The sequence below is a fragment of the Stegodyphus dumicola genome, chromosome 4, assembly GCF_044657685.1.
Source record: "Stegodyphus dumicola isolate Sdum_Otavi_A_Nest chromosome 4, ASM4465768v1".
Taxonomy (NCBI): Eukaryota; Metazoa; Arthropoda; class Arachnida; order Araneae; family Eresidae; genus Stegodyphus; species Stegodyphus dumicola.
In genome coordinates, this window is record NC_140771.1 from 161,919,182 (window position 1) to 161,946,945 (window position 27,764).

At 33.1% G+C, this 27,764-nt stretch overlaps 1 protein-coding gene across 6 annotated transcripts in view; it reads right to left on the bottom strand.

Moving 5' to 3' along the window:
* The window catches only part of LOC118200960 (lethal(2) giant larvae protein homolog 1-like), a 280,707-nt gene that overhangs the window by 19,206 nt on the left and 233,737 nt on the right, over nucleotides 1-27,764 (bottom strand). For all 6 annotated transcript variants that reach the window (XR_015040817.1, XR_015040816.1, XM_085815717.1 and 3 more), the window contains exon 21: nucleotides 10,222-10,342. Coding sequence is in view for 4 of the 6 variants with exons in the window: in XM_085815717.1 (XP_085671843.1) it covers nucleotides 10,222-10,342 (121 nt within the window). In the remaining 2 variants the exon portion in view is untranslated. The remainder of the gene's footprint in view (nucleotides 1-10,221; nucleotides 10,343-27,764) is intronic.

Sequence of the window (27,764 nt, forward strand, 5' to 3'; positions counted from 1 at the left end):
TTCAATTTTATTATTCCAAAGTTTAGTATGGTGGGACTCAATTAACCTTTTAATGTTGCGATTAAGTTTATTAATTTGCGATTTAATTGCCGGGTCACGTGAGTGGGCGAAGATCTTGCGGAGTCTATTTCGTGTTTGGCTAATTAATTTAATTTCTTGTGGAAGTTTGAAGTGATGTTTTTTATTAATAATTTCTGTAGTAGAATTTTGCAATGCATTATCAATGCAGGTGGTGATGCTTGTGATAGCCTGGTCGATATCATGTATTTTTAAGTTGCTCTGTATTGGGGAGGTGATTTTTAATTTCTGATTTGAATTTGTCCCAATCAGTAATTTTGTAAGTGGTGTTGGCTTCAGGCCTACTAATACCCAGGTGTGCCAGAACTAGCATGTGAACTGAAGAAAGGTCATTGATTACTTCAGTAGTGATCGGTAAGTTATCAGATGGGAGGAAAAGATCCAGTATGTCTGGATACTGTCTTGGGTGAGTAGGCCGGAAAGTAAAATCTTCTGGGGGGTAAAGGTAGTATGGGTAATTGAACAGGAAGTTTTGAAGGATATCACTGTTTTCATTTGTTTTTCAGTACCCCCAGCTAACATGTTTAGCATTAAAATCACCTCTGATTTATGGTGGGAAAGGGGTTATTTAGCAAATTCTGTAAGTGTTGATCTTGCAGCCTGACATCTGAAGTGTTGTAAAGAGCGCATACAAGCATATTTCCCCAATTAGGGATCCGAACGACTACCCTTACTTCTTCAAATCCGTGAGAATTGTCAGAAGCGTAGAAGCAGAAGTCCAAACTCCGCTTAACATAGATTACGGCACCTCCGCCTCTATGTCTGATTCTATCGCAGCGATAACTGCGATAGTTAGCAATACTCAGGGAGTGCACTGGCATAGCATGTGTCTCAGAGATTAGTGCAATGTCAATGTTGTCAATGTAGTGTGTGAGAAAGTCCTGCATTTTGCTAATTTTGGTGATAATGTTCTGCGCATTCCATGTCATGATCATCACTGGGGTCATTTTTAACTAAGGACCTATGATCCATAATTTATATCAGTATCAGTATCGGGCGTCACTGTATTTTGCTTTTCAGCCAAGGCAGTTGTATTGTGTAGAAGTACTATAAGTTCAACGAGGTTCTTCATGACCTGCTGAGCGTCCGCTACAGCTTTCTGAATTTTCCCAGCAAAAATATCACATTGAACAGCCTGGGCATAGGATTTATTGATAATGACCCTTTCATCAAACTTAGGGGCATTGGGTTTCTGCTTTGGGAAGGCCTCACAACCCCTCCAGTTGCTGATATGCTTCCCGAGACAGTTGCAACATTTCGGCTCAGAATCTTTGGGTTCCGGGCAATCCCAGCTTTCATGAGGGCCTGCACACTTACAGCAGTGAGTCGGGTGGTGACAAGCCACCTGCACGTGATGGTATCTTTGACATCGAAAGCATTGTGTCGGCCCGCACCGACCACAATATCTTTCGACTTTAATGTGCAAGTACATTAGATATTTCAGATGGTATATCTCATTGTTCTTAGGGAGAGTGGCCAGAAATAAGGGCATTTTAGCCCTATCTTTTCCTCTGCCCTTCATCAGTTGTTCCACTTTGAGCATAGTGAAATCTTTTTCATGGAGCTTCTCCTGAATGTCCGTAGGTTTCGCATCAATGGGAAGATTTTTTATCACAACTATGAGGTTCTTCTCCTCAGGGAGAAGGAACGAGTGATAAGAAAGTTCTTTTTTGTTGAAAAGTCAGTCAGAAAACGTATTCCAAATATTTTGTATTGCATGACAATGCATTTTTTCATTATTCAATAACCAATCAGAGAACCGTTTGTGTTCCGAAAATAAGTATGTGTACTCAATCGTCCTGCATGTTCTTCAAATTTGTCTTCTTGTGATTTTTTTCTTTCCCCAAAACTAAAGTTGCCTTTCAAAGGAAAGTTTTTTTGACACTGAAGAGACAAAAGGAGTATGACATCTACTTTCAGAGGCATGTCAAAAACATATCTCTACAAGAATTCTCTTCCATTACATGTTGTGCATTGTGCATTCAGACAAAAAGTTGCACCAGCGTAAATTCTATAATCTACTTTTTTACACTCTGATTACTTTATTAACATACAGTGAATATGTACTAAACCTTTTACTTCAGCTTCAGTAATTCGGAATTTTTGACGGCATTGTTGTCGAACTATTACTTAGAAGATAAGTCAAATTGAATATTTCGATAATCCAATAAATTCAAGGCCGAATTTTCAATATTTTGTTTTCGGAGATAGGAAAAAATTTTTTCAGTTTTGGTCCATAATCCTAAGTATATTTGCTTCGATTCTTTATTTTTTCCATAAAAGTGAAAATCTTGCGCATGGTATACATATAACGCATAGGTTCAAATTAAAATTTAATAATATACAGAGTGGTTACAATTAAAGTTCTACAATTGAAACGGTCATAAAAGGAAAACTACTGGAGCAAATGTTATCAAATTTGGTTATCGTGTAAAGGAGGTCATGGGAATTTATATTCCGCGGAAAAAAAAACGGAGTTCGAAACCTCACTACCAGGGCGGAAATGGCGCTGTATCCAATATTGTTAAACGAAATATGGGTCAGAATCTAACTTAACCTTTTGTTACACAGGTTTAATATGTTGTATACCCTTAAAAAACTTTGAAGTAAGCAAATTACCATTTAAAGGCGTTAAATTCGATAAAAGTCGAGTGCGCCATCCGTGTAAGGGAGAACTTTGTCCATGAAAACCATGAATTAGCGATTATAAAATGCGAGATCGCAAATCACTCGCACAAGTGCGTACAATCTGGGAATCGTTTTCTTACAGATTGCTAATTTGTAATTTTTTAAGCCTGAATTCGACCCTAAAACATAAGGATACTGATTCAAAACGCTTTTAATCGATTTGGGCCAAAGAAATCCCTCATGTTACCTACCTAATTCCATTGCATTCTCCTACTGCATTCCATTACACACCGTTTGGTGTGGAATGACAGCTAGTTTCATAACTCAACCATTTTTCTCTGAAGAGCAGTTGACAGCTAGACCACTGTGATTGCAGCTCGCTTAGAGTCAATGTTAACATTTTTCGTGATACATTATCTGCAGTAATGTGGCATTTTATGCAGGGCTGGGCCTCACCTCACATGTGTTGCACAGTTACTTAGGCAACATTTCACGAATGAACGTCTTATAGGTCAAACTTCCCCAGCTCCCCTAGACCTCAACCTGTGTGACTTTTGGCTATGGAGTTATCTCAAAAGCATTGTTTATGGTGATAATCTAAACAATTTGGCAGAAATGAAAATTGTGATTACACCAACATGTTTGTAACATTCCTCCTGATATGCTAAGAGTTGCTGTTGAGAATGCAATAACAGGATTTAACTTGCTTTCGGAAAATGCTGGAATTGAACATGCTTTGTAGCACGTTTCGGAAACATTTAAACACATTTTAAACCAATGTTTTCATGTCTTATTTCATTTAACAATATTGCATACAGCGCCATTTTCCCCTGGTGGTGAGTTTTTTCTCTTTTTTTCCCTGTTTTATAACATTTGGTCCAGTAGTTTCCCTTTTATGGCCATTTCAAAGTGGAACTTTAATTATAACCACCATGTAAATTAAACTTTAAAAGTTTGACAGTTTCATTCAAGTCCCAACGTTAAAAATATATATATAAATTTTTATATTAATCCTCTTAGAAAGAATGTTTTAAGAAGCTAATTTTTCTCTCCCATTATAGATTGTATAAAAAACATGATCTTTAATATGATTTAAGTTGCTTCAGCCAATATAAGAATCGGGTCACTCGGTATAGAATAAACACTGGTGGACTGTTTTATTTCTTTGTTATTTAGCAAAAAATCTTTTAATTAAACTATTTATCCTTTGGACTTTGCTTTAAACTTTATTTCTAGTTAAAATAACTAGAAAATGAAAAGCTCTCTTCAGCTGAAACGCAATTCATGTAATTAATATTTAAAAAAAAAAAAAAAAATTATGGAAGTCTAGCAATTGAAAAATCTTAAGTTTTGTAATACTTCTTTGGCGAAATGAAGCAACTCCAATGATGAAACACAACAATAACTTTTATTTAACACTAAAAAAAATGGCGACATACAAACAAGAAGAGAAAACATAATCTATCAATTAAAAATGAATTACATTCTTCGTGCGAGAGTCGCACGAGGCACTCGAGTCTGGTTTCAAATATTGCCATTCACAAATACCTTAATGTTCATCTATTTAAATTATTTAATCTACAAGATTTTAATATTATTTAAAGCTGTTACAACCTCTCCCCCAACGGAGAGGCTTTTACCGAAGGGAAAAGTTCTGTAAATTTCGAAAGTTTATAAGCTTGGCTTGCTCAATTGCTTAAAGAGAAAAGATAACTTCTCTCATAAGTTTCCAAATTTTCAGGCCGAAAAATTTTAAGTTTTAAACAATACTTTTACACCACATTTAAAAAGAAAGAAATGGAGAACGTTCAAATACATTAGTTGAGCATACATTAAATAATAAAATTAATTCTAAACGTGGTTACATACACTAAGAGTTACATTACTTGTTCACGTTGTTCATCATCTAATTGGCATAGTACTATACCCATGCCATTGTCTGAGGCATCGGTTTGTATAATAAACCTTTTATCAAAATCGGGAGCATACAGAATTGGTTTCTTGCATAGCAACTCTTTTAAATTTTTAAAAGCTTTGTCACATATTTCAGACCATTGTATATTTCCTTTTTTTGTTACCCCCTTCAAAGCGTCCGTGAGGGGTGAAGCAATTTCTGAAAATCTCGGTATGTACTGCCGATAATACCCTACCAGTCCTAAGAAAGCACGTACTTCTGTTTTAGTTTTAGGTGTAGGATACTCCTTTACAGCCAGGATCTTTACTTCATCCGGGGTTCGTTGTCCTTGTCCCACAACATGGCCTAGGTATCTCACTTGATCTTGTGCAAATTTACATTTTGATGGTTTTAGTCGTAAATTTGCTTTCTGTATTCTCTCTAGAACAGAAGTTAAGTTTTTAAGGTGCTCTTCCCAGTTTTCTGAGTAAATGGCAATGTCATCCAGGTATGGTACAGCGAAACCTTCGCATCCAGCCAGGACTTTAGTCATAACTTTGCTAAAAAAAATATGGGGCATTTTTTAATCCAAAGGGTAAACGTAGAGGCCTGAAACTTCCAAAACTAGTTACAAATGTTGCATATCTTTGGGCTCTTTCTGTTAACGGAATTTGCCAGTAGCCTCTAGATAAATCTAATAGGGTAATATATTTTGCTTTTGCTACAGTTTCGATACGTTCTTCAATATTAGGCAAAGGATAGTATTCAGTTTTAGTAACAGCATTGAGTTTATGATAATCAATACAAGGCCGAGGATCATTTGATGAAGATTCTATCAAAATCATGGGAGATGTATAGTCCGATTCTCCTGGCTCTATAATTTTAAGATCAAGCATTTTCTGTATTTCCTTTTTGAGAATTTCAGTCTGTTGGGGTGACAGTCTGTATGGCTTTATTTGTATTGGTTCGTTATTTAATAGCTCAATATTGTGACAAACTAAGTTTGTTAGTCCAGGATTATTTGAAAAACAACCAGAATATTTCCATAAAATCTTTCGTAAATCTTCTATTTGCTCGGATTTCAACCTTTTCTCGAGTTCATTCTCCTCTATGATGTCCGAGAAATTTAATATACTTGGATTGGAAGGTAAACGAGGAATGTCCATTTCTAAGTCTCCTTCCACTTCAGTTATCATATTAATCATTTCTGGTCTTTTGTAATATGGTTTAAGCATGTTAATGTGATATACTTGATTTGGCTCATTTTGTTCCTCGAAACTTACAATATAATTGGTTTCTGAAATTTTCTGCTCTATTTTTCCAGGTCCTTTCCACTGTACTTATAGTTTATTTTGAGGATTCGTTGATAAAACAAGAACTAAATCTCCTCTAGCAAATTCTCTTTTCACTACGTTTTGATCGTACCATGTTTTCCTCCGTTGTTGAGTTTCTTTCATGTTTTCCACGGCAAGTTCTTGGCATTTCTTCATTCGATTAATAAGTTCGAAAACGTAACTGACAACATTATTACTTTCTTCAATCGGTTCTAGCCACTGCTCATAAAGTAAAGTGACTGGCGTTCGTAGGTTTTTGCCATGAACTAATTCTGCTGGTGTAAAACCAGTGCTTTCGTGTGTGACTGTTCTGAGAGCAAAAAGAACTGATGGAGGATAATTCTCCCAATCCGAAGTCGCTCCTATACATACGACTCTTAACACCCTTTTTAGTGTTCTATGGAATCGCTCAACGGGATTACTCTGCGGATGATACACAGAGCTTCTTACATGTTTAATGCCGAAACGCTCCAAAAATTCCTCTGTCAAAGCACTGACGAAAGAGGACCCCTGATCTGTTTGGATCACTTTTGGGAAACCCATACGACTGAAAATCTGTAAGAAAGCATCAATCACAGATGGCGAAGAAATGTCTGTCACCGCTACAGCATCTGGATATTTGGACGACATACACAGAGCTGTAATAATATATTTTTTTTCAGTCTTTGAAATAGGTAGCAGACCAACGGCATCGACATTTATTTTAGTGAATATTTCGGAAATTACTGGTACTAATGTCATTGGAGCCTTCTTTTTGTCATTTCCTTTTCCAGCGCGCTGACAAGCATCACAGGTTCTTACAAAATCTTCAGTTTCTTTGTAACACCTCGTCCAGTAAAAATATCTAGCAAGTCTGTCTTTGGTCTTTTTGACACCCAAATGACCAGAAGTTCCTTCATGGCACATCTTTATAATTGACGGCTTGAGTTTTTCAGGTATAACGACAAGCTGTCTTTCAAAGCCCATTTTATCCGTCGTTTTTTTAACTAAAACTTCTTTTCCTGTCAGACTATAGTTCTCATTTTTGCATGTACCTTCTTTAACTTCTTGGATGATTTTAGACAGTTCCTTATCAGCAAGCTGAAGTTGTGCAATTTCTTCTGAGTCAATGTTTACCAGTTTCATGAGAGTTTCATCTTCCGAATTTAGCTCCGGTAAATTATCTTCTTCTTCAAAAACATCTCTGGATGCTTTATTTTCTTCCTTCATCGGTTCCAAGATCTTCTCTTCGGCTATTTCTCTTTTCTTCTGAGCTCTAGTAGAGACAGCATTAACCTGGTGAGGACAACTATCAGGTTCCTTTCCTTGTTTATTCAACAGTGCAAAAGTTCGATTGCCTAATAAATACCTTCTTTTGTTGAGTTCATTTCTAATAATGGCAGCCTTAGTTATTACTCACCCAAGATCGCAATTTAGTTCGATCTCAGCCAATGGTAAACAGGTTGGATTCAAATCTAATGGCTGTTGCACCCACACATTTTCACCTGTCAGCATTTCCGGCGTGATGTATTTGCGACAAACTATATCAATACTAGCACCTGAATCCCTTAATATAGGAATTTTATGACCATTTACGTAACCCATACTAGTATAAGGTAATAGAAATTTATCCTCTGGTTTTGCACTAATTCTGTTAAGATTAGCAGGAGATTCAGTACTATTCTTAAGTTTTGGACATTGGGGTCTTAAATGTTGATAGGACCCACCTGATAGCATTGTGGCGTTTTTCGTTTTTCATATTTATCATCTGGACGTGGACTTCTAGGTCTATGAAACCAGCTTTGCGAATTAAATCCTGATGACAATTTTTTTTCAGTTTTATTTTTATTATCTAAACTCAATTTACCATGAGTTAGTGCATTGTATCTTTCTTTCTGCCGATCCACTACAGGCCTTTTTTGAAAGTTTCCGCAAACGTTTTCATAGGCATCAAGTTTTACAGCTAATTTTTTAGATGAAATCATCTCTACCCATTCATCAAGAAAATGATCTCGAATTTCAGGAGGAACTCGACGTTTAAGTTGGTCAAGCACCATCAAATCTAGCAACTGATTAAAAGTCTTAACTCCTAGACCAGTCACCCATTCTTTGCAATAATTTTCTATTTCATAATTGAAATCCACCCATGTGGATTCGGTACTTTTTTGATGTTTCATAAATTTCTGCCTAAACTTTTCCGGGCTTAATTTAAACCGTCTTAACAATAAATTTTTCACGTGTTCATAGTCTTTAGCTTTATCGGAGGGTTCTCTAGCTATTAACTGGGTTACTTCGTAAGGAAGTAGTCCTAGTAAATGAGATACAAATTCTTCTTTATCAATTTTACCCCATTCTGCTTGCCTTTCAAACAATAGCAAATATAGACTGATATCTCCTTTCTTGTCATCGAATTTCTGCATAAGGTGACGTAGCTCCGTTTTCGGCCGGATCTGTCCGGTATTTTGAGACTTTGTCTCTGCTTCAAGTCTTAATCTCTCTAATTCATACTGTTCGTTTCTTCTCCGCTCTTCTGCTTCTTCCTGTCTCCTACGTTCTTCTCTTTCCTCCCTCTCTTTCCTTTCTTCTCTTTCCCTTTCCTCCCTCTCTTTCCGTTCTTCGATTATTGTGTCTAAAACTCCTTTGACGAAGACTTCATCATAATCTCTACTTTCAACAATTTTCTGTTTTAAATCAACTATTTTCAAATCTGCAGTCACATGAACTCCCAGTTCAGCTGCGAGATTTTGCAAATCTTCCTTACGAGCTCTTCCTAAGTAAGACATTGTTTCTATGTTTAAAATTAACGAACACTGTGTTCCTATATTTCCTCAAAATAGCTCAAAAATGAAATATTTAAATTATATGAAGTTCATTCTCTCTACCACATTAATTGTGATTAAAATAAAAATAATAACATAGAGCAATATATATATCTACCGTATGGACAACTAAAATGAATATTAAATATAATATCAAATACGGTAATAAAATAAGACAATTTATTATTAACAGGAAGTAATAATCTGGTATTACTAATATTGTGTTCAGTGATGAACTAATAAAATAAAGCAATTCTATATGAACAGGAAGTAACAATCTGGTATCACTAATAATATGTTCAGTGATGAACTAATAAAATAAAAATACGCACGATTATTCGATCTTGGTCGGTGCCTCCAAAATAATTAAGACTGTGATACTTCTTTGGCGAAATGAAGCAACTCCAATGATGGAACACAGCAATAACTTTTATTTAACACTCAAAAAAATGGCGACATACAAACAAGAAGAGAAAACATAATCTATCAATTAAAAATGAATTACATTCTTCGTGCAAGAGTCGCACGAGGCACTCGAGTCTGGTTTCAAATATTGTGATTCACAAATACCTTAATGTTCATCTATTTAAATTATTTAATCTACAAGATTTTAATATTATTTAAAGCTGTTACAGTTTCTTGTGTAAGCACTGAAAATAACTGTAGAAGGAAAGAAGAAAATTAGGGAGAAAAGTAAGCAAAAATTTGAAGGGAAAGTGTTTAAAGCAGTGTATGCAAGTCATACTAAGTTAAAATGTCAATTATACATCTCTCTTATTTATATATATATTTTCTGAACAGAACATTGAAAGGCGTGTTAACTGTGCTTTACTGTATTTTCTCTTTTAATATATGCAGTTTTCAAATGCATCGTAATCTGGGTTACAAAGTATTCTTCCAAAAGAAACGCAATTCAAATAAATAAAATCAAATTCTGGAAAATTTATATTAATAAATATATTTAAAATGCTCAGTTCGAATGAATAAATAGAAAATTTTAAGATAATTATCTGAAGAGACAATGCAACACTAACAATTAAAATAAAAATATTGTCTTAAAAAAAAAAAAAAAAAAAAAAAAAAAAAAAAAAAAAAAAAAAATTAATTTAGCCTCAGCAAATCGCTGGAAATACTTGCATCAGTCTATGTTTTCATTTTATGCTGAACACAAGAAGATAGTGGCCTAACATCTGAGGCTTTTGAATTTTTTTTTTTTTTTATTAAAAAAATCTAAATCTGACCTCGACAAAATATCCAGGTCAAATTTAAACTTCTTTGATACAGCCATATATCCTGGAAATTCTGACAGAGTTGTATATAAGAAGCAAAGGCATATTAAAAATTGCAAATATTTCCTAAATTAAAAAAATAGTTTTCTGTATTTAAAAAATTACTTTTTATAAAAAATTTTAATAATTTTTATAAAAAAGGCTTAAATTGGATTAAAAATGGTTCGAGGAAGTTATAAAATAAATCAAAATTTTCTTACTCTAAACTTTCCAAGCAGCAGTAATTGTAAGATATAAATCTTCTTAATTCTGGTATGCTGTACAAAGTGATTCCATTTGAATCAGATAGACATATTGCGCAATATTCACATACTTTAGGATCTAGAATAATAATTAAAAAAAATCATAATGGATAAACCACTCCTATCATGCTTGATGAAGTTTAACATACATAATTGATAATCAACAAAAGAAAATATTAAACAGTAACTTCAAATCATATAAAATATATATTGATGTATTTTAAATGATAAAAAATGTTCATTACTTAAAGAAATTTTATTCAATTTTATGTTTTAATATTTTAAAAGGCTACATGTTAATAAGAAATATATAATACTATGAGCAGAATTAAAAATAATTTCAAAGAGCAAATTTTTTTATAATATGACAAAGTTTATTTTTTTATTTATAAATAACCAAAAAATATTAAAGTATATGTAATGAAAAAGACTTGGCAAGCAATGCTGTAATGAAATTGAATATGTGTAATGTGATTAAAATGTGACATGGGTAAGAAAATATAATTTCAAGTTATGGTAGATGCCTATTATAATTATGTAATGACTAATTCAATATAAAGTATGCTGAGGAAGTACTGATTCAGAAACAGAGGCCTGTTATTATCATTGTATAATTATTCCTCTTCCCCTCCACATATAATGTACACTCTAACCTTATAATTTTTTCATATATAATTAATATTTTACATATAATGCAGTTAAAAAAAGAGGACGATTTGCCTTAATCAAGAATACATGCATTAATTAGTAGCCTGCCTAGCCCCTTTAACAACTGGTGAATATACATCAATTTGTTGATGTGGATTAACCCAAGAAATAGAAATGCTTGTTTTTAGAGAAAGCAGTAAGGTCTTCCAGTTTTGTGAAAGATAAGGAAATTAAAAATGTTATAATAACAGCGAAAACCACAATTTCATTAATATTATAATAAAATTTATGATGTTAAATACAAATAATGAAAATTATTTATACAAAAAATCTTGAAATTTGTTGTGATTTAGTTGTTGTGAAAGTAAGTTGTGTGTGTATAAAATTTTTATAATTTTGATAATATGTGTAAAGCTTTCAAAAGCTCATGATGAAAAAATGTGACTATGTGGACTCAAAAATGCACCTACTTTTAAATTGAAAATTTTCATAGGACTGTTAAATATTATCAAAGATTATATTTTTCAATTATTTAAATAATTATTTTGGACAAAATTTTATGATTTGTAGTTTTCAAATGATTTCTCTTCATTTGCTAATGCTTTAATGCTTTATCTCTTAAAAAGACTTTTCTGTAACCAAGCCTTTTTCTCTTTAAAGGGAGGAATATGCAAGATAAAAAATATGTGAAAGATAAATTATTATTTAACTTAGAAATAGCTCCTTAATGCTTAATTTGGTACTTAAACTCTTTATTCTAAAGACAGTAATCCCTTTTTGCACTGTGTCATTTCAAGACTAATCCACGTTATACGACTCGTACACAACATTGATAATGTAAATGGAACTAAAACCCAAACAGCTAATAACAATTTTGAAGCAGTATTTATTATCCAATTAAAATGCATTGATAACCAAAACTAAGTCTGACTTAAGATAAGAGAACAGTCGCCCTCCAATCCAACCTGAACACAACACACTTGCTTTTACGCTTCAGCCTAGCTGGACTGTTGTTTGCTGCTCTCTTCTGCAAACTATAAAAAGATATAAACATTTCAAAATAGGCACGACCAGTGAGCCAAGTTTTTGTGGTCACAACATGCTTACTGAAATAAAAATGAAGATTTATTCTGCCTTGGCTGGCAGTTGCCTGTTTGCTACAAATCAACATTTTAGCATTCTAAGTCATCAAAATCCTTATGCTTCATTATGAATCTACAATCTGCATATCTATGCCACCAATATTTCTACATATCTGTGCAATCAATTTTTCTACATCATTGCTTGCTAAGTCTTTGTCATTATATATATATGAATTTATAGAGGCATACAGTAATACAAAAACATTAAACTCTTTTGAAAGGATAGCAAAATATAAATAATAGGTAGTGAAAAAGTGATAATATGTTTAGAACCAAAAGAAAAAAAAATGTAGCAAAATTTAATTAGGGAACATCTTTTTATATGATCTCCTCCAACATTCATAATTAGATGATTATGGATGTAGTAAGATAATAAATGCGCTTGGTTTGGAATTCTCAAATTTATAGAAATCTATAAATGATGGAAAAAAATCCTCTTGTTTTGCAAGAAATCTTTCTTTAATATGATGTTAATGTCCAACTTTTGGAACATTCCTCCTTGCATGCTTCAGCATAGAATTGACGTTCATCTTTGCCTAAGGTCAATGTATTTGCAAGCACTTTACATTTGAGAAGTATTTATAGGTACTAGTATCAATATCATGGTTAAATACATTTAATTTTGTAGCAAAGCTTTTCCAATATTCAAAAAAAGTTCAAGCACTGTTTAGCCCTTTTTTTGCAATCCTTAGTTCATTGAGATGTTTACTTATGTCAGTCGGAAACATTCAATTTGCATAAACCTTCTTTATCATTCAATTTGGGAAAATTTCGAATCTTCTCATTAATAAAAACTTTAATGTGTTTCATATGTCACACAAACTTATTCAAGATATTACCTCAACTAAGCCAATTGACATTGGATGTATAAGGGGAAATTGAAATATTTGCTTTCCATTTCTTCTAAAAGAGGTTTAAACTGCTTGTGTACCAATGAAGAACGAGACACTATGAAATTAATTATTTTAACAACAGTGGTGATTGAAGAAATTAAGTCCTGTGAGAAAACTTTGGCAACTAAACATTCCTGACAGTGCAGAGAGGAGAGAAGGTGATTTATCTTTGCCTGATAGCTTTATAGAGTGGTGTAAAGTGTCACTGAGTATTGTACTGCATGCCATAGGTTGCCAACAACTGCTCTAGACAAACCTTGATCAGCAAACCTTCATCAGACTATCTACTGATTAACTGCTTAAAAAGCAGTTTCATGTTCTTGATATGATACTTTGAACAATATTCAGATCCTGGGCAACCTCCATTTGAATTTGCTTCCCCTTTAAGTCTACTAATTAACTACCACTTCTGCTCTTCACTTAAGAAATGCCGTTGAGTCATAACTAATGAAAACTGATCTCCTTCAAAAAACCTTATTAACTTTAAACAAAACTACATACACACCTGAACTCTAATACACGAGGGATGTTTTTTAAGTAAGGGACATTTGAAAATAAAAACCAAACAAAAGAAAACTCCCCCAAACCAAATTTATTTTTAGATTCTACACACATTTCTCTATTTTTCAACATAGTTGTTTAAACACTTATCATATCTTAGAACAAGATGTTGAATACCTTCTTCATAGAAACTTGTCACCTCCTCTGATAACTAAGAGGTCCCAGCTGTTTACCCATCTTTGTCATCGTTGTAGCTGTTGCCACCAAGATGATGTTTGAGACAGTGGAAAAAATGAAAATCTCTCAGCACAAGGCCTGGGCTGTAGGGGAGGTCCAAAACTTCCCAGCCAAAACAATGCAATAAAGCTCAGGTCTGAGCTACAGTGTGAGGCCTTGCATTGTCATGGAGTAGCAAAATTCCCTCTTTAAGCATGCCATACCTTTTGTTTTGAATCGCTCTGCGTAGCTTTTGCAGGGTTTGGCAGTAGGCTACCACATTTATGGTGGTTCCACATTGCATGAAGTCGACTAACAAAACACTGTGCCTATCCAAACATGGATGCCATATATATAATCTTTCGCTGGGACGGAGTCTGTTTGGCCTTGACCATTACAAGAGAGTGTGTATGTTTCCACTCCATGCTCTGTCATTTCCATTTGGGCGTGACATGTGAAACCCACGTGTTGTCTTCCGTTACAGTACGACTCAACATGGTGTGACCTTCGTTATAACGAATAAAAAAAAATTGATGTGTACACCACATGAATTCCTTGCATGGAATATTAAATTTTACACATTTTTTCTTGCATTTCATTTAAACTTATTGGATTGAATTAAATCTACTTTGTCGATAGTGCATAAACCACACTAGAATAAATGCACATTTTATAATTCCCTATATTTCTTTAATAGCGACACTGGCGCTAGGTTCACTTAACAGTGTTACATTTCATCCAAATTATAACTCAGAATGCATATAAATTTATTTAATTTGAAGAATTACCTAATCGTTGCCACATGTTCTATTCAAATACTATAATAAATCTAAAACGATGTATAAAAGAAACTAAGTAAAAAGAAAAAAAAAAAAATTTTTTTTCACAGACGATTCAGTATTTCTCATTCAACTAATTTAGTTCTTACTTCCCAACAAGGCAAAAATACATAAAAACTCAAAATATCTATATTAAAAATTACGAAGTAAATCTGAAAGACTTATTTCCTTGAATAAATTCCAGAATGGATGAAGCATGATTTAATTCGCTATAAAAAAGAAGGCATTATCTTTGTTGTTGCGAAGCTTAGTTTCTCTAGATTGGCAACAAAGCCGCTATTTTGCCAAGTTTAAAATGTAAACAAACATGTCCGCCATTGCAAAATTCATTAGGCTTAGCTGCACTTAAACAACTTTTAAATTGTTGATAATTCCACAAACATTGCATGCAGATTTATTAAAGGCATAAAAACCTTAACTGGAAGATAAGAAAAACATAATTCAATAATTTTTAAAGCAAAAAATGCACAATTTACAAACATATAAGAATAAAAGAAACTGAGCTCCACTGAGCCGAGTAACAGAGTGGATATATATGATATATTATGAGCACAAGGGAAAGGAAAAGATGGAGCACTGTTGATGCGTAGTTATCCTATATTGCAGAGGAGGTATTCTGATTGCATCGTAAGCTAAGGTGTTGACTTCGTAAATAAAACTTGGCAGTCGAGGCAATTTTAATTCCATTTTTATTTCCAATTGACATTATGTCGCACACATCACTTGACACCCTAGTCGTGCCTGTTCAAGAACATTTACATTATTGATATTTTTGCAATAGGAAGCAGCATAGCGAAATTGCGTCCAAGCACAGCAAAGGCAGAAGCTGAAGTGCGTAGTTATGAAAGATGGAAGCACGCAAAGAGAAAAGTTTTGCTTTACAATGGTAATTTCAGTTCCTAATTATTACGTCATCAGAGCTGCGCAAGCCATAGAATGATTTAGAAATGATGCAATTCAGAGAAGTTATTGCAATTTTTAGAATAGAGAGGGATAATTAATGTTTTACCATTAGTTTAAATTACAATTTTGATTTCCATATTTTTTATCTTACATATTTATACATATATTTATATACTTTTGGTAAGGCCGACTGCAACCAAAATACAAGGTGCACATCTACATGTTATAGCAGTCCTACATACAAAATTTCAATGTTCTGAGGCAACTCGTTTTCGAGTTGTGCAAGATACATATGTATGCACAGACGCCACGAAAAATTCTCTTCAGAATTAATTTTAAATCAGTTTTATAATTTTTTTTGGGCAAAAATGTCTTTTATTCTGTTCTTACTTGTGGATGTCACACAAAAACATCATTCAATTGCATTGGATAGTGGTCAAAATTGATAATTTCGTTGAAATATGATACCCGAAATTTTTCACGATTACAATACTTCCTCTTTACAAGGAAGTAAAAATTCAGTCATCACTCAAATCTTTTGTTTTCGTGATCCTCCGTTAGGAGTTTAAGGACCCAACGGGAGCTCAGTTTCTTACATCTTAACTTTCCAGAAATGATCTTGTACAGCATTGACTTAGGCAGTTCAGAAATTCATTTGAAAGAGTGCTTATGGTGAAGTGTCTGTTCTCAAGAATTTTCACTTCAACTGTGTTTACACATGCTCTAATAGCAGCAGCGCCCCCAAGCGGAGAGCAGCAGAGATGAGACGAAGAGAACGGCTGAGAACCGCTATGTGAACTCGGAAGTTATCAATGAACAGTTATAGCTGTGAAACAGTAAATGTGATTATGTTGTGCAAGAGTATCCTTAACATGGTCCATCATGAAGAAGACGGAGACCAGTGGATGATGTGAAAAATTGTAGGATTACAAAGTGCGTATGCGTGAGGGTGATTTCCTTCGAGTTCGTATAGCGAGTGAGCGATCCCAGCGGTTTGAGGTAAGAGCAATTACCTTATTTAGCTTTACTTATAGTTAAAGGATGTCTTTGATTGCTAAATTAAGGAAAGACAAGTTAAAGCTCTTCGCTGCAGAGTTAGGTCTAACTGTCGTGAAAGACGCAAAAATTGTTGATTTAAAAAATTTGATAGAGAATAGTAAGGTTTTCAAAACCGATCCTGAGTTTGTTAAAAGCAGAGTTGATTATGCGCTTGAGGAAGTAAAAAAACATAAAGCCGAAACAGAGTCAAAAATTGTGTTACAAAAACTTGAAAACGAAACAAAGCTAGAGTTAGAGAAAATCAAACTAGCGCAATTGGATAAAGAACTTGAAATCGCAAATATGCGAAAGGAGTTTTCTCAGAATATGTCGTGTTTAACAGCAGAACCATCAAAGGACAGTTTAGAAAATTTAATTAAAAGTATTAAAACACTGTGTATCCCAGTGCCTACGAAAGTAGAGTCATTTAATCTTTTTTTCTAGTCCCTTGAAAAAGCGTTTAAAACCAAAAGTGTGCCCGATGAGCTAAAATCGGAAATTCTTTTAAATATTCTGGGTGAGAGAGCGAATAATTTAATGGTTTATTTGACAGAGGAAGAATTGTGCAGTTATGATAAGATTAAGACAATAGTGTTGAAAGAATTTCAACCAATGCCACAAGTGTTTAAACAATTTTCAAAGAGCCCAAAAATTACATTCAGAGAGTTATGTACAATTTGCTTCAAGATTAAGTGCTACATTTGAGTATTACTGTCAGTTGCGTAAAGTGAGTGATTTTAATTTATTATGTGAATTAATTGTATCAGATAAAATATTCGGTTTACTTGATTGCGAATTGATGACACATATTGCAATTAAACAAGGAGAATCATATTTTAACCCCCAACAGCTAGGAGAAGAGTGCGACATTTATTTAACTTCAAAGGGTAAAGGTAAAAGTGAATATAATGTATTTACGAAACCTTCTAACGGAAACGAAATTAAACAGCATGAAGGTCACAAACAGCAAAAATTTCAGAACTCACAGTTTTCAAAAAAAGGTCTCGAATGTGTTTTTATAGGAAGAAAAAGGTGTTAAATGTAATTTGTGTAAAAATAATGAAGTCCACACTTTAAACTTTTGTCTGCAATTTAAAAAACTTTTGGTTCCTGAAAGAATAGAGATATCACATTTACTGTTTCATAGCTATAACTGTTAAGATGAATAAGGCATGTTTCTAATATTTGTACCCTGAATGTAGTGCAAGAAATTACTCAGTGAGAGATTGCTTCTGTGGGAAACCACATAATAAATTAATTCTTCAAGACAAAATAAAAATACACCCGATTGCAAGACTTCATCAAATGTCCTTGAACTGCAGACCGGAAATCAAATTGGTTAAGGTGCAGTTTCCCCCCCCCCACACATGAGTCAAATGTGAATAAATCTGTTGTTGCCTCCTAGTTTTGTGAAAGCTAACACCAAGAATGTTCTACTGAGTACAGTTCGAGCATTAATTAAAAATAACTGTCGTGGTGGGAAGAGGTGAGATGTATATTGGACTCAGACTCTCAGATATGTTTATTAAGTAAACAATGTATGAAGCGTTTAGGATTAAAAAGCGAAAAAATAAATACATTAATCTCATGTTTAAATAATTCGTCAGTGGTAGTGAAAGGTTGCGTTACAACAACAGTCGCAAATAAAAATAGGAGTTTTGAGAAAGAGATAAATTTGCTTGTAGTAAAAAAAATTACAGATCTTATACCACATCAGGTACTTAATGTAAATATTGAGGTTTCAGACTTAGTATAATTAGCTGATTACAGTTTTAATATTCCAAGGAACATTATTATGTTGTTAGGTGCAGAGATATTCTATGAATTATTGAGACCGGGACAGATTTATGCACAAAATTCAAAATTGCTTTTACAAAATACAGTGTTTGGCTATAATGCCAGTGGAAATGTAGATCAGATAAATGAGTCTAAATTACATTGCGGATTCATACGTGAAGAGGATTTAAATAACACGTTAAAAGGGTTTTGGGAAATTGAAAATGTAGATTTAGAATTAAGCAAAAGTAAAGAAAATTCTATATGTGAGGAACATTTTGTGTGAACGCACTGGAAAAATGAGGAAGGTAGATACGTGGCAACAATGCCCCTTAAAGATGAACCTTCGTGTTTAGGTCAGTCTAAGGACATTGCTCTTAAAAAACTCAGATCGCCGTGGACTCGCTTGTTGAGAGATCCAAATTATCTTTCTCTATATTGTGACTTCATTCATGAGTATATTCAACTAGAACATATGAAGGAAGTTAAAGAAGAGAAAGAGCCTGAAGTGGCATATTATGTAGCACATCATGGAATATATAAAACAGAAGAAACTAGTACTAAATTAAGAGTTGTGTTTAACTGTTCAAGTTTAACAACTAACGGTATTTCACTCAACTCTCTCCAGTATAACGGTGGAGTTATACAAGATCTATTTTCGATAATTATTGGATTTTGAATTCACGTATATGCCTTAACGGCTGATGTGAAAAAAATTTATAGGATGATTTTGACAGATGAAATTCAACACAGCCTTCAAAGAATCCTATGGAGTGATAGTGCTAATGAGCCACCAAAGACCTATGAGCTGGTAACTGTTATGTATGGTATGGTCAGTGCTCCCTTCTTAGCAATGAGAACACTAAAACAGCTTACACTAGACGAAGAGAGTAATTTTCCTTTGGCAGCACCTGTGTTACATGAAAATATCTATATGGATGATGCGTTATGCAGAGCTCCGATGTTAAAGGAGGCCAAGGAGTTACAACAGCAGCTTATATTGACTTTGCAAAGAGCAGGCATGCAGTTGCATAAATGGTGCGCAAATCATTCGGAACTTTCTCTAAACCGAGAAGAATACAATTTCTCTGATCCAACTGAAACGAAAACCTTAGGCGTGACATGGAATCCAATAAAGAAATGCTTTTCCTTCAGACTTAAAGTAGAGCCTGGTGTATCATATACTAAAAGATGTGTCTTAGCGTCGATTGCCAGAATATTTGATCCTTTGGGTCTTCTTGGTCCAGTTAAAGCCAAAGCAAAGATTTTCATGCAGAAGCTGTGGCATCTTAAAATTGATTGATAGACTTCCTACTGCTGAAAATCAGGAATGGCATCAACTTCTGTTTACACTAGAGAGCATAAATAATATCGATATTGACAGACGTATAGTGATTGATCAAGCTAAAACAGTTGAGATCCTTGGTTTTGACAACACTTCTGAATGTTGTTTCGGAGCAGCAGTTTATTGCAAGTCCATTGATTCTTCTGGGAAAACATTGGTAAAATTAATCTCGAGTAAATCAAGAGTTGCTCCTCTTAAAAGCCTAATGATTCCGAGGCTTAAGCTATGTGCAGCTGTCTTATTATCAAAGTTGATGAAAATGTCCTTATCACCTTGACATTAGAAGTGAATCAAGTCTACTTATGGACAGATTCAATGATAGTTCTTGCATGGATACAAAAGGAACCTATGGACCTTAAGACATTTGTTCAGAATAGAGTGACCAAAATTCAAGAACTTTCATCTGTTCAACAGTGGCATCATGTGGCTTTGGATCAGAATCCGGCGGATCTCCTGTCACGGGGTGTAGATCCTGATAAGCTAATGCATCATAAATTGTGGTGGTGTGGTATAGCATTTCTGGTGTACAGTGACTATCCAACTCGCACAGTAACTACCTTGGATAAAAGTGAGGTGTTCAGTACCGAACTCATAGCCCCATATCATAAAGACTCTAAAGACACTTTACCAGTGTTGAATGTGACTGTGAATAATTTTTTACATAATTTACTTAAATTGAGTAATAATTATACAACTATTTTACATGTTGTTAGTTATATTTTCAGGTTCGTGAATAATTTGAAAAAGCCCTTAGACAGATTGTCAGGACCAATTAGTGTACAGGAAATAACCAAAGCAGAATTGTTCCTGATAAGAGTAACTCAACATGAATGCTTTGGCGAAGACATCCACCATTTAATAAAGCACAGAACTGTCTTACATAAAAGTAAGTTAAAGAATCTGTATCCCTTCCTGGATTCTGATTTAGTTCTCAGAGTAGGAGGCCATTTAGGTAAGACAAATCTTACATCCGGCAATATTATCTAAAGTTCACAAATTTACGTTATTAGTTATTGAACATTGTCACAAAAGATTTTTGCATGTGGGTGCAACCGCATTATTGAGTCATGTGCGCAAAAGATCTGGCCATTAAATGGTCAATCTATTTGTCATAAAGTTGTACATGATTTTTTTTTTTTCAAATGGCAGATTGTGAACAATTACAAATGTAACCAAGTCCATTAATCTATACAAGGCTGGATGCGGTGGTCTCTTTAATATGGAGGCACCTAATAGGTGGGCCACCATCGCCTTTCCCAAGAAGGGATGGACAGTTACAGCCAAACAAAAAAAGTTTTGTGTTTTAAAAACAAACCAGTTGTATGTAAACAAATAATGCGAAATCTCCCATCGGACAGAGTTGTACCAGATTATCTTTTTAATTGTAGTGGAGTGGACTTCTGTGGTCCATTTTTTATAAGATATCGTAGCCAAAGAAAAGGCATTTTACATAAAATATATGTTTGCATATTTGTATGTTTTGTGTCAAAGGCAGTGCATATTGAAATGGTGGCAGATCTAACTTCCAAAGCCTTTATATTGGTGCGTTAAAGAGATTTATATCTCGTAGGGGTAAAAGCGCAAAATTATATTCGGACAACGCCACAAATGTCACTGTTGCCAACAAAGAAATAAAAAGACTTCATAACCTACTTAAAATCCCAAATGAAACTTTAGCTAATTATTTATCAGCCGAGAATATTGAATAGAAATTCATACCACCTGGGGCACTCAATTTCGAAGGCCTTCGGGAAGCTGCAATTAAGTCATTTAAGTACCATTTTAAAAGAGTTGTAGGCAGCGCAAATTTAACGTATGAGGAGATTTTAACAGTAATCATACAGATTGAGGGAATTTAAGACCTCTGTGACCTTTAACAGCTAATGATGATTTTGGAATTTTAACTCCTGCGCATCTTTTGATAAATAGATCAATAGATTCAGTTATTGAGTTTGATTTAACTAATTTAAATGAAAATTGACTTAAGAAATGGCAAAGAATAACGAGAATCGTGCAGTTGATATGGAATATTGGCACCATACTTACTTAAATGAACTGCAACAACGAAATAAATGGAGATTTGAAAAAGATAATATTCCCATAGGAGACTTAGTGTTATTGGTAAAGGATAATGTACCCACTCACAAATGGGTTGTAGGTCGAATAATTGATGTGTATTATGGCAATGATAAAAAAATTCAGGTTGCTAAAATTAAAACTAAAGCAGGTGGATTCAAAAGATGTATTTCCAAAATCTGTGTTTTACCTATGCCTGAATGAAAACTGTTATATATTAAGTTATAAGAGATATTGTTTTACATTGTGTATATGTTAACTTTTAATGAGAATTATTTCTTGCATTATATATTGTATTATGGCTAAAGTACTATGTTACATAGTTATGTTACTGAAGTGTTAGTGTTCTAATTTGTAAAGTACTGTGACATTTCTCGTATAGTTTAGTGATTGAATGTTTTATAAGCATTTCAATGCTGGGGGGGGCGCATATTTGCGCATGCTCTAATAGCAGCAGCGCCCCTGAGCCGAGAGCGGCAGAGATGAGATGAAGAGAACGGCTGAGAAACACTATGTGAATGATATGTGAACACAGAAGTTATCAATAAACATAGCTGTGAAAGAGTAAATGTGATTATGTTGTGCAAGAGTAACTTTAACAAACTGAAGACACCATATCGTCTGTGATCAGAGATGGGTAATCAGAGCAGGACTCATCATGGACATTGTTGTGGCCAGCTTTGAAGTCTCTGATGTACTTATGCATTTTGCCTTTGCTAATGGCAGAAGCTTCGTAAACTTCACAAATCTGCTGAAGAATTTCTGCAGCAGATAAATTTCTTGCCGACAAAAAACATATCACTGACCGTACCTGGCATGTGGCAGGCGATTTGATAATCTTGAACATTTTAAAGAGAACAGACCGTACAGGTTACCTATGCAGCTGCAACTGAGCACAGGTATTTCCAAGGAATGCCGGGACATGACGTAAGTACTCGTTTCAGCACGAGCGCCACCTATTAGTGTATAGAACAAAATGGCCCTTACTTAAAAAACACAATATGTATGTCTATTGTGAAGTACACTATCAGCCTCCTAATTTGCATATTTCATGCAGTAACCTATTTACAGAAACATAGTTTTATGTTTGACAGCAGATAATTAACATGAACTATCACAAAACTGAATAGTGGTAAGTTACTAATAATCAGTAAGGATATTTTCTTCAGATTATCTTAATTTTCATGAGAAATGTATTTCATGTAAACAGAAAAGATTATTCTAACCATGACAGAGCATTGTTTGGAGCTTGGTGACTGTACACAATTCAACATAATTATAGAAAACTTAAAGAGAATTTAACTTCATGCATCTAGTGCAAACCTCTCAGAAATAAGCAAAAAATCAGAGGTATAAGTTAAAATTTTGCCGAAAATAATATATTTTCTACAGAAATTCCTCCATTTGGTGCAATACATAGTTAAGTCACTAACAGTACACATGATAAGAAAATTTTAATAGTATTATTCAGCCTTTGTGGCATTGATCTTGCATTATAAGGAAGTACTATAACGGTTATCTTCAGAAAAAGGAATTAAAACTAATAAACAGGCATGACTAAATATCTCTTGAATAAATGATTACAGACTGACAGTTCTAACTAATATATATATATATATATATATATATATATAAATTATAGCAGGCTCTTACACTATGATAATTTCAATCCTACAATATGATCATCATCTCTTGGAGATAATCTACCTACTGATTTCAAAATTTTAGCTTCGGCCAACTGAGTTCGACTCTCTGAATAATCCAATGTTACCATTGCTGAAATGCAAACTGAGAATAATTCATGCATGCCAACATTTATTCTTAAAATTTTTATTTATATCTGTAATCTCTATCTCATTATTGCACCACTAGTGGGTGATTGTTAAGATTTCTGAATACTGGTGGTTCAACCCAAGTTGGAACTCTGGCGAACAAGCTGGCTGCATAGTTGTTTCTCATGGATATTTTCCTTATGTGAAATACGAATACAACCCAGTTTTCTAGGAAAGTGTTCAATGAAGACATCCCTTTTCTTAAGCAAATAATCGTTCTGTGGTTTGCCATATTTAAATAATTTAACCTAACTTCTATCGTTCTCTATTTATTTATTTTCCCATTTTGAACTTTTGAAAAGTAAACAAAATGAATATGTTTAAAGTGTGAAGGGAGAAAAATAACTAAAGATCAATTAAGACAAATATGATGTTCCCATCACAACTTCCTTGTATGGCCTATTAAATTATACACATTTTTTGCTGCATTTTGTTTAAAATTTATTTCCATGAATTATTTCAACTTACTAAACTGATGTCTCAAGGCAAGTTGAAAGTGACATAAAAAATTGCAAATTTTGAAATTAAATATCCTGGTCAATTTTTTGTCATATGAGAGTCAAATTTCTTGCATTTGTAACAGAACTATTTAACTGTGACCAACCTATTTTATCAAACACCATCTAGTTGTGAAGAGAATGACTTCGCCACTAGATGGCAGTTGACTGACTACAGTCAGTCGGATGCCAGTTATGACGAAGATAGGTTCTTCTTTATTTATGTCCCCATAATTCAAACGTTAATTTTAAATGTTAATTCTAAATGAGTTTTGTTTTAGTGAATGTTCTGTTCTGATGTATATTTTCTTGGTAGCTGTTCCTGTGCTCTGTTAATAAATCTTTTCAGAAATAGCTGACATTTGTGTTTATAGAAGAACAGTTACAGTTTTTGCATACGAGCATAAAACATTCCCAAATATAGTATAAGAGTCGGAAGATTGCACTAAAATTCAGATTTTATTATTAGTTTTTTAATTTGATGTTGCCATAACATGAATATTTTCATTATTTAAAACACTTATGGGATTAGAAGTAATATGGCCATGATCAATGATTGTGAAAATAAAGGCCAGGTAAGGATTTTTAAGCCAGGTAAGATATATATACTTTTGGTACTGCTGACTGCAATATAAAAAAAAAAAAGAAAGAAAGAAAAAAGAAAAAGAAAAGCACAACTAGATAATATAGGAGTCCCAGATATGAAATTTCAAAGTTCTATGGTTAATTGATTTTGAGCTAAGTAAGATAAGCATGTACATACATAAAGATGTCACAAAAAAGTCCATTTTGAATCCCTTTCACAATCTGTTTTGAAATAAAGACTCCTTTATTCTTTCTGCACATACATACGTAATGAAGGGGGAAAAAAAAAAAAGTCAAAATAGATACCTCTATTGAGGTTTGATAACCAAAACTTTTCATGATTACAATACTTCCCTTACTTCATACAAGGAAGTAAAAAGTAATGCGTGAGACTGACCTTGAAAATGGGCAAAATTATATGAGCAAATCCATTTCTTTCAGAACTGAAAATATTAGTATTAGTAGTTGCACAAAACTGAATAATGTCCTACAGATATTTTAAAAAACTCAAATGTACAGCTTCCTGAAGCAAAATTTATATGTGGTTATTGGTGGTCTATTGATTCATGATAAATTATGTACTGTTTATTTATTTTCCTTGAACAATTTGCTAACTAAACATTTTTCTCTTTGACACTTATTCTTTCTTGCTTTCACCCCATCCTTCCCCCAAGGCCACAGAAAACTTAAGTTTGATGCACTTCCAATAAATTATATCATGTCACAAAAAAACTGTTCTACCTAAAATTATATATCTCATTTGATTAAATTTTTAAGCAAGAATTATGAATTCACAACCAGTGTCTCAAGAAATATTTAATCGTAGAATCTTTCCTAGACATGTTATTCCCTAGACATGTTAAAATTCCCTAGACATGTTCAGTATCTTAACCAACTGACAAAGTCATGTAATAGTTTTCTTAAAAAATTAAAGAGATCTTTCGGGAGATAATCTTAATTATTTTAAATTACGCCAGGGCAATCAGATAGCTAATGCTTTTAAGAATTTTTTCTCTTTTTGTTAAACTGTTTATTTTTTTACGAGTATAAAGAACTTTCTTCCGAGATAACAATCAAAATACATTCCTTGCCATTTAATTTTTTCTTCTCCTATTAATTAAAAAATTGTCTGCATTTTCAGCAAATTTAAGCTATTTTCTTCAAGTGATTGTCTCTTTCCATTCAATCTATTAAGAAAAATAATAAACTTTGAAACTTTAATTCTGTAGAACTTAATAATATTGCTTGCCAATAAGGTTCAACATGCACTGGCCAGACTAATAGATGGTGTCTGACAAAAACACTGCGGATGAAAATGCAGTGGGAAAATGTTATAACAAAACATCATGCAAGAAAAGAAAAGTAAGGGAAAAACATGGCGATTGTAAAATAATATGAAATCAAGCACTGAAATAAAAAGTAATGAGGTGCACAAACTTCACAGTTTTAAAACATTATTATACAAAATATCATGGTTAAAAAAAAAAAAAAAAAAAGCACTTACAATTCATCACATAAAGATAACATAACAGACATGTGTTTTCTGACTAAGAATTTTGATGTGAATTTTTGTGCGCTGATTTGTAAGCAATGAGTGTGTTGTGTCATGTAGTAAGTAATATTTTTTATCTCTGTATTTCATTATTTGTATTAACTGATACAGCTTTACTGAATAAGCAAGATGGAAACTTACGTATTCAAAATCTGGAATTAAGTAAAAATTAATGCTACATATTGCAATTAATAGAAATTTCCCTTATGTTGGTAACTAGTAAAAATCACTATTTAATTAACCTCTTTTAAAAAGATACATCAATAGTTTTTCATAAAAAATATAGTTAAAAGATAGATTAGAAAGAGGAATATATAACTGCGCAGTTTATCTAAAATACTCTTCTGCACTTAAGTGAACACAAAAAAGAAACTATACCAAGTAAAGGATGGATAAGTTATACTAAAATTAACCAAAAATAATAATAATAACAATAATAATATTAACATAACATGAAAAAATTTGGAAGGTTTCAGATTTTAAATTACGTTCAAAGGGGCGTCTTTTTAACATTTTGTGTGTTACCTTTATTTATTAAATATCATGTTTATTGCATTTAAACTATAAAATTCAGTTCAAGAGCAGTAACGCAAAATAATTTTAAATTGAGCATATCTTTAAAATTTCCGATACACAGTCTCACGCGCTGGAGATAAAAATGTTTTTTCTGTACAACATTGCCATTGCTTGCTTTGAAATCCTTGAATATGTTAATCAAAAATTCGTTAAAGTTTTACAAAATATGAAATTGGTAATAAACTAAATTCCAAATTTGGGTTTCCAGATGCCCATATTCGCTTTAGGATTACGTCATACAAAATTGGATGGCTCTAGGTACCGTTGTTTTATTACAATGCGAGAAACATACATACATTTACGCAGGTTCTTCATTATTTAATTTCTTCAAATATGATACCGAGCAATAATATTTGGTAGCAACAGTTTAAAAAGTGAAACGGACATTCAGAGTGATTCGACACAAAATCACAAAACAAAAACAATAGTCCCTCAGGGACAAAGCCTCTTTTGACTAAAAAATTCAAGTAGTGAACTCAATTTCTTTGAAGCCTTATACATGCATCCAAATCTACTACAACTGGTAAATGAATGATTTCACGCTGTCACTTTTTTCCCTTCCTATTTTATGTAACAGGTTGCGATATAATTTTACTTGCTTTTTTACTTTTCATGTATATCCTAGGAAATTTTGAATAAAAAGCTCTAATTTTTTTGCTGCTGCGCTTAGAAATCCATTTACTTCAAAATGATGGTAAAAATTTATAAACAATTTTTAAAATAAATAAAAAAATGTGTGAATTATATTTGGATTAAGCCTAAATTTTGAATTCTGGAAGAACAAATCAAGTAAGCTTGATAAAAAAAAGAGATATTAATAAATATATATCAAATTCAATTAACATTAAAGAGCTAAAATTTTGAAAGCTAATTTTTTAAAAACTACCTGTGGAATTTTCACAAAAATTGGCATGTCAATTCAGAAAAAGTCTGATTCAGAGTCAAAATACCTATATTAGAACAATGCTATATATGAATTTAACACATATCCTAAGTCACGCTTTCATGACATAAAAAACACAAGTTGAATTTCATCAACCGGCCCAGTAGAATGGGAGATATAGAACTGTCCCATTTCTTTT